The following is a 9,091-nucleotide window of genomic DNA, read 5'->3' as shown; positions in this document are numbered from 1 at the left end:
GGGGGGGGGGGGGGGGTGGGGATATACCAGGGATTGCATTCAGGAGCATTCAGCCATTGGGCCACATCCCAAGCCATATTTGGCATTTCAGTTAGAGGACAGGGTCTCACTGAATTGCTTAGCACCTCACTTGTGCTGAGGCTGGCTTTGAACTCTTGATCCTCCTGCCTCACCCTCCCCAGCCGCTGGGATTATAGGCGTGTGCCAGGGTGCCTGGCAAAGTTCCAGATCTTATGGAGAATTGTGATGAGCCTTCTAAGAATGAGGCAAACTGAACTGATCAACTTCTGAAGACAATTAACTTGAAGAAGTTACTGCTATTTTATATTATGACTGCTTTTTAAAATTGTTTTGTTTATGCATCTGATAAAAATCTAGATCTCTACTGTTTTTAAGACCAAGCCCCTTGGACACTGAAGCTCTTTTCAATTTTTGCTTGTACACAATTTATTTTTTGAAGCTAATTAAGCTGAAGAAGATTGGGAATAAAGTTTGAAACAAAGGTTAATAAAGTTCAGGAAAAAAAAGTGGAGTAGACTTAACAGAAGGCTCTGGGAATTATTTGTGTAGAAACTTGGGTGAAGAACTGCTAATAGTGTTTCTGAAGAAACTTACTTATCATCTGCTCTGATCTGAGAATGCCTGTTTTCTTGTCAAAGAAGTCACATGTGTCTCTGGAAAATTAATTTCCTACTTTGATTTACAAGGCAATTTCCAAGCAGCTACACTCTATTCCTTTTACCGTGAAAAGAATAACCTGAAAATCAACCCCTCACTTTCAGGGTGCTCTTTGGAGTCAGGCTAGTTTCTGTTTTGCTGGATAGCTTGCTCTTAAAAGGCAACTAGGAACTATGTAATGTTTTGAACAACCAACAATAAAAATTTAAAAAAAAAAAGGCAACTAGGAATCTGTGATATAGCTCAATGTTATAGCATCTGCCTAGCATATGTGAGACTCTGGGTTTAACCCCCAGCAGTGCAAAAAAGTAAAATAAAATAAAACAGGACCAATTGGACTGGGTTCATTTTATTAAATGTTTGATATTTGACTCTTTCTTGTCTTCCTCCATTTTCTGCTCTGTATAATTTGGGTGCATCTGCTTCCTAGATTAGACTGTGTAAAAGCAGCAATATAGTTACCTTCTCTGTTGTATTGTTTATACCACTTGGCACAATATTTTTTACAGAGTGGGCATTTGATGGATATTTTCTAAATAAGCAAATAAACAAATCAATCAGTAAAATTTGCTCTAGAGAATCAGTATGGTATAATGGAATGAGCTCAATAAGTTATTTAACATCTGTCAACAACAGACACCTTGCAAGGTTGTTTGAGTTAGATGACAGAGTAAAGATTCTTAATTATCATTATATTTCACATTAGCCAGCTATGGAGGATAGAACAGCCTAATGGGCTTGACTTGTCTTTATTTGTTTTCAAATTTTACTTAATACTTAAAATACTATTTTTTTTAATTTTCAAAAAGTATTTTCTCAATTTTTGAAATAGATATCTGTGGTACAACTTTAAATATTATGAACAAAACTAAACAAATAATAATAATACATAGTGAAACTTTGGTATGTATATACAGTTTATCACACATTTTTTTTAAAACCTGTTTTTTTTTTTCTTTTTTGAGTACAGGGGATTGAACTCAGGGGCACTTGACCACGAAGCCACATCCCCAGCCCTATTTTGTATTTTATTTAGAGATAGGATCTCACTGAATTGCTTATCACCTTGCTTTTGCTGAGGCTGGCTTTGAACTCATGATCTCCTGACTCAGTCTCTGGAGCCACTGGGATTACTGGCATGTGCCACCTATTTTTAGTTGTCTTATAACCAACCTGTATTTTTCAATTTTAATTTTAACTTTTTAGGGGTACTGGGGATTGAACTCAGGGGCACTTGGCCACTGTGCCACATCCCCAGCCCTATTTTGTATTTTATTTAGAGACAGGATCTCATAAGTTGCTTAGCACCTTGAGTCTGTTGAGGCTGTCTTTGAACTTGTGCCTCAGCCTCCCCAGCCACTGGGATTATAGGTATGTATCACGGCACCCGGCTTCAAACTATAATTTTTAAAAAGAAATCTTATTCTCGCAAGTATTATATCATCATATACAATAATTTTTCTGAACACTACGAGTTACATGACTATTATCCCTTTTCCCCAAGAACACTGGAATTTTGATTTTCAACCACCAAATAAACTATAGAAATGCCTAACTTATTTAGTATTGTTGGAAAACCTTTAGGGGGATTCTTAAATACTCTCAGTTTATTTCTTTAAGGGCACAACATTTTAACCATAAAAAATATTTCTCACTTACTATTCTTGCAGGGTTTTTTTTGGAGTAATTTTTTAAAATTCAGAAAAATGGATGTACTCTAACCCTTTCTTAGAGAGTCATGGTGATAACTATGAACACTGACACTATGGGAGAAAGCCACGGGCTGAGTTACAATAACTAGGGGTCCTCAGAAGCAATTTGATGTTCAGTTTACATGTTTGTTTTTGACAGATGGGGCTATTGAATAAATGAACTTTGCCTAAAAGAATGCTGTCAGTGCCTGATCACACCTTCTGCTTATTAACAGACACAGATCCATAGACCTTTCATTCAGACAAGGAAAGTTTGTTTGATTCAGTGGCTATATTCAGATGTAACTGTGTGCAACAGACATGGCCATCCACAGACATTTCACTTAGACTTCAGTCTGAACTTACTTCTCATATTCTGAGGCTGGAAGCTGTATCTTGCCATCTCCTCTACCCCATCATTGCCCTCACTCCAACTCCTCCGTGTTTGAATTCTCCAACTCCATGGGAAGCATTCTTAAGTTCCAAGGCTTCCTTTCTTCACGACTCTAACCTCTAACCTGTGACCGTAGGGTCTTTCTGCCTGGTATTCTCTCTTCTGTGCTCCATACTCTTTCTGGAGTAAGCCTTTTACCCTCTCCTGAGTGCCCAGGGCCAGTCTGGCCTTCAGGCTTCCTCCAGCTCATTCCTTTGTCCTTTGTTAAGTCCAGAGGCAGAAACTTGTTTTCCTCTGTTCCCTCCATACCAGGGAGCTCTGTGATTTGTGTTCCGTCTCCCACTCACCAACTGGCTCAATGGGTGAGGTGGGTTGAGCAGGCCAACCATCTTGGCTTTTATTTTGGTTTTCAGTGGCCACCCTTTGTATCCCAAGAAATACTTTCCTATATTAATCATTTCATTTTCTTAATACTTCACATTTATTAGTTATATCACAAAATCAAATACTTCACTGGTTTTCTAACAGATCTGCATACATATGTCTTGTGCCCCTAGTGAGGAGCTCCTTTGAGGGTACATGACTTCCCTCTTATCTATTATAAGTCCTCTAATGGGATTCCTTTATAAAACACTTATCAGGATATACAGTGGGATTCTCTGAGATTATGGAAGAGAGCAGTGATACAATCAGCCTCTTGGGCATCAAGCTCCAAGATTTTGAACAAGATATGGCGCTCTGAGTTGAAAAAAAATCACTAACAAATAATTTTAAAAACCAGTAAAAAGCACAATAATTATAACTCTAAAAGTCAAAAGTCTAAGTATTTGTTCATAAGTTTATTTGTTGATTTATTTATTTATTGTTTTTTTTTTAATTATTTTTTTGTACCAGAAATTGAACCCAGAGGGGCTTAACCACTGTGCCACATCCCCAGCACTTTTTATTTATTTATTTATTTTTACTTTGAGACATGGTCTTGCCAAGTTGCTTAGGACCTTGCTAAATTTCAGAAGCTGGCTTTGAACTTGTGATCCTCCTGCCTCAGCCTCCTGAGCTGCTGGCATTACAGGCACGTGCCACCATGCCCAGATGAATTGTCTTTAAGAATTGTAAGGCCTAGGTGTTTAAGACAGGGCAGGTGGGGGTGGGGGGGGGATACCTGGTTTGTCTGAATTGTTAACACATTGATTATTTCATTTTTGGTATGTTAGAAATATAGTCACAGATCAGGCAGATATTTTGCTTACTGATTCCAAAACCCTTAAAATGATAATGTAGAAGAGACTATAAAATTATTTTCAATTGGGAGCATATTTTTATGTCTCATATTGGAAAAAATCTGTTTTTGTAATTGGTAAAATATAGATGCCATTAACTAATTCTCTATAAATTATTTCATTTCTCTTCTCCTACCAAAGTTAGGCATGTGTTTGGGGGCAGCTACCTTTAATAATAGAACATGACATACTTACAAGTGATCTTTAGGTTTATCACTATGAATCACATTATTGACAATCAAGTATAATATATTAATTATTTCCACAGAGTAATTATAATTAATAAATCTCCTATATTGAGGTGTATTTTAAGATATAATTTTAATTTTAATGAAACGGACTGAAATTTTTAACTGGAAAAAAACATTAGAAGAGACTATGATGTTAAAGTAACAAAATGGCCATTTCAATAATGTTTGCATATTGGCAAATTCACATGGTTCAATCGAATAACATTCTTTTGTGATCCATGTGCTTTTCTTTTTCCTTTCTTTCTCTCAGTCATACAACTCAGCTTTACAGAAGGGGAGGTTGTGAAGGGTCAGTTCTCCTATCTCTGTATTCTTCCCACATGCCACATTGTCTTAAAGCCAAGTAGCACTGTAAATCACTTGAATAAGCTCATTAATTATAGGGTGTCTTTGCTGGGAAAATGAATCATAAAATGACAGGAAAATCATGTGAATATGTTTTAATTAACATCATCACTTAATGAACACATCATATAATTCAAATAACATGCTAATAATACCATAGCAGAGTAAGAGGGGTGAGTAAAAAGAGTGAAAAAAATATTATTTAATAAATTTGGGGTTTGGGATTTGGGAAAGGTACCTCTTTTATTATCTTATGTCTCTTTTGTTCTTTGCTATTGGGTTATACCAAACACAGTAACTGTCATCCCTTTGGGCTCTCCATCTTTGTTTTGCTTCCTTTCATCTTGCTTTTCCAGGGTTTTCATTGTCACTCAGCTTTGTAAATAAATTGGCTCTAGTGACAACACATAATACTAATCTTGTAAGTAACAGATAACTTTTTTAACTCATAACCCATTTTCTCCCATTATTCTTTTTTTAAAAATATTTTTTTAGTTGTTGATAGACCTTTATTTTTATGCGGTGCTGAGAATCGAACCCAGTGCTTCACACGAGCCAGGCAAGTGTACTACCACTGAGTCCCAGCCTCAGCCCTCCCCATCATTCTTCAAACTAAGAGCCAATAGTATTATGGAGTAAAAAATTTAGCTTGTCCCCTGGGCTCTGATACAGGCAACAATTCCAGTTCAGAATTAGTTGTTCTTATTTCTTTCATAGAGCATAATTGGCTACTTTTGGTGTTAAAATAGTATGAATGAAACTGTAAATACAGTAATTTATTTGATTAAGGTCTATGTGGATTTTTTTTCCTTTTCTTGAAAACAGACTTTGATTTTATTCTACCAGATACAAATGAGTTTTATAGCAAGATTTAAATGTTACATCATCGATTGTCATTTTGGAGAAAGGAGGCATCCGGGTGCAGCTGTTTCACGGTGTTCTTGGCTTTTAATTAATTGAGCTGATCATTCCTTTCTGCTTCTTGCTTTAGGAATCCATTCCTTGGTGCACTTTGCTGTTTCTCTGTGCCTCTGAGGGATTAGAAATACTGAACCCTCTTGTCCCCATGTAGAAGCAAGCCTTCTAGAATTTTACGGCCAGAGAAGAGTATTCTAATACTCTCCAAGTAGACATTTATTTTCCCATTTGCAGAATATAATTTTGTTATGATGCTTATGTTTATATTTCTTTTCTGAACCTAAGTATAAGAGAAAAATCTTTTGCTGTGTCTGTCATGGATGAAGAAAACTCCATAACCTGTCTTAGGTTGTATGTAGGATGCTTCTCAGTCCAACATCCTCATTCTGACAGGTCAGAGATCTGAGTTGCTTTGAAATTCAGTAGAGAAAACCCCTTGCCATTTCCTTTGCTAATGAACATTTACGAAGTGTTAGGGAGTCATGTTGTTAGGTCACTCTTGGCTGCCTTTCACAACAATTTATAAAATTATCAAACGAGTGAGTTTCTGAACTGAGAGGGACCTCAGATATATTACAAACTATAATTTATTTTTCACATAACAAATCTGAGGCCCATAGATAGAATGTAAAATAATTAGGATTGCAAGACTAGTTAGGCTATCAAAACCAGAGATCTTTATGTTAAAGTGGTGAAGAAAAGCTTTAGATTATTTTATGTCTTTTTTTTTGTTTCAAGTAGATGGACACAATATCTTTACTTTTATTTGTTTTTATGTGGTGCTGGGAATCAAACCCAGGGCTTCCCATGTGCAAGGCAAGTGCTCTACCACTGAGCTACAGCCCTAGCCCTTTGTTTCAATTATCAAAAGATAAACTGCCATCTTCTGTCTGCCTGGATTGGACCCAGCCAGGCTGATCAGTGCTTCATAGCAATATTGCCTCAGCTTGGGACAGCCCTTTGTCTTTTCAGAGAACTATCAGTTTTGAAAGTTTGAGTAGCTGGTCATGATCTTATTAGTTCATTGGTCAATATGAAATGGAATTATATGGTAATATATGAAGAATTTATATGTGTGTATGAAAAAATATTCAACATCACTAGCAATTAGAGAAATGCAAATTAAGACTACACTGAGATTCCATCTCACTCCAGTCAGAATGGCAATTATCAAGAATACAAGTAACAATAAATGTTAGAGAGGATATGGATGAAAGGTACACTCATGCATTGCTGGTGAGACTGCAAATTGGTGCAACTACTCTGGAAAGCACCTCAGAAAACTTGGAATGGAACCACGATTAGACCAGTTATCCTACTCTTCTGTATATACCCCAAAGTGTTCAAATCAGCATACTACAGTGACACAACAACATCAAAGTTTAGAGCAGCTCAATTCACAATAGCAAAGCAATGGAATCAAACTAGGTGCCCTTCAACAGATGAATGGATAAAGAAAATGTGGCGTGTATACACAATGGAATATTACTCAGCCATAAAGAAGAATGACTTTATGATATTTGCTGGTAAATGGATGGAACTAGAGACTATCACGCTAAGTGAAATAAGCAGTCCCAAAAAACTAAAGACCGATGTTGTCTCTGATATGTGGATGCTAACACACATTAAGTCAGGGTTGTGTGTGGGGAGAATAGAAGTTTATTGGATTAGACAAAGAGGAATGAAGGGAAGGGAGGAGGGATGGGAATATGAAAGACAGCAGAATGAATCCGATGTAACTTTCCTATGTTCATACATGACCAGTGAAACTTCATATCATGTACAACCAAAAGAATGGGATCCAAATGAGAATAAATTATACTTAATGTATGTATAATATGTCAAAACACATTTTACTATGTTTAAATATTTAAATAAATATTTAAATTATTTAAATAAATAAATGAAAAAATATTTTTGAGGATAAAATTTTAAAGAAATCTTGTTATACATGTATTGGGCTACATATGATTTCTACTTTTCTAAGATTTTCTTAAATAGGAGAAAGAAAATCTCTTTAGAGTTGTTTTGAACTGATGAAAATTCCTTTCCTACATGGCCTGTCTTCTCAGTTTATCTAAACCTTCTAATATATTATGTTGAATCATTTCAATTTTTAAAAAATTGCTAAACAGCAATTTCAGGTAGTTGCATCCGTTTATATAGTGGGAAATTTTGGGACTCAAAATACGAATCATAAATACACTGACAATACTTAACAGCCTTTCCCTTTAACATAGGAAATGATTAAGCACCTCTTACATGGTATATGAATTCAGAGAGGAGGACAATGAAAGCAAAATGGATAGTGTTATGTTGAGCATTTATTAACTGATTACTGGAGTGACCCTTAACTAAAATGCAGCAATTTAAGTTAAACAAAGTCCTTCCATTGGACAGTATATTTTAAAAAGTCGCCTTATCTCTAGCTAATCTCATGTTCATCTGTGCAGGGGAATAGACAAACACAATCATGTGTTCCACAGTATTCAACGAGTAATAAGCATCCTGTTGAGAAATTAAATATGGAGCTGCCTTTCTCCCTTATCTAAAGTCACATGGATACCCTAAATGGGCACTCAATTACTCTCACTTATACTTAATAACTATGCATAGGTTCATATGTGTGTACCTGCATGCACACACATATAAATTCTTCTTATATTATCATGTAATTCCATTCAACTCAATTAAAATAGGAAAAAACACTACTATGTGCCAGGTAATATGTTAGATGCTAGGGACATAGGATTCTATCAGATCAAATTGTTTTTGACTTGTTTCTCAACTTCAAAATAATAAAGGAAAATTTAAAAAAGTGAGGATTTATTTTCAATCATTTAATTCAAGTCATTTAACTTAATAACATGGTTCATGTTTGTTTCAGTGTCAGCATTTGCATGCATTGCTTTTATCTGTCTTACCTGAAGAATCTTATCACCAGGCTGTAGAAGGTTGGAGGCTGGCCCATCAGGCTGAACCCTAGTAACAAAGATACCCTATAAGTCAGAAGTAACATAGGTTAGGATTCCATTACCAACTAGGCCCATTGAAACACATTTTCATAGAAGATAAAACAGATTTAAAAAACAGTTTACACATGCAAGCTTTAAAGATTATTATATTACTTTAAGTAACTCTTCAAACCAATTTTAAGAAAAGTGACATGTCAACTTGCAAAAACAAAACCAGAAAAAACTCATCTTGTTTTCAAAGTACAATTATAATATATAAATTTATCTCATGATATATTCATAAAAATTCTTTCTTAAATCATTTGAAATGGTATTGAACAGTTTTTAAATAAATTCTGAATCTGTGTTAAGTCATTCTATATTAAAAATGTTACCCACTTGATAGGTTTTAAATTCAACATTTACTTTAAAGGCCCTACTAGAACTGTAGATACATATTGGTTTATTTTAATGAGTTAATTACTGTGTGTTTTATTGAGAATTTTCACATAGAATATACACAAGAATTAAGCATAAAAGAATCCAACATACATTCTAAATACATTTTTTGTTTACATAG

The 9,091-nt window shown here is 35.1% G+C and overlaps 1 protein-coding gene across 7 annotated transcripts in view; it reads right to left on the bottom strand.

Moving 5' to 3' along the window:
- Positions 1–9,091, bottom strand: part of Lrrc7 (leucine rich repeat containing 7) — a 432,103-nt gene that overhangs the window by 16,147 nt on the left and 406,865 nt on the right. For 6 of the 7 annotated variants that reach the window (XM_048814043.1, XM_048814045.1, XM_048814048.1 and 3 more), the window contains one exon: positions 8,482–8,556. In XM_048814043.1, coding sequence (XP_048670000.1) covers positions 8,482–8,556 — 75 coding nt within the window. The remainder of the gene's footprint in view (positions 1–8,481; positions 8,557–9,091) is intronic. The other variant, XM_048814046.1, reaches the window with a different exon arrangement.

Source organism: Marmota marmota, unplaced genomic scaffold, assembly GCF_001458135.2.
Source record: "Marmota marmota marmota unplaced genomic scaffold, marMar, whole genome shotgun sequence".
In the NCBI taxonomy this organism is placed as follows: domain Eukaryota; kingdom Metazoa; phylum Chordata; class Mammalia; order Rodentia; family Sciuridae; genus Marmota; species Marmota marmota.
This window is presented reverse-complemented; position numbering and strand designations above follow the sequence as displayed.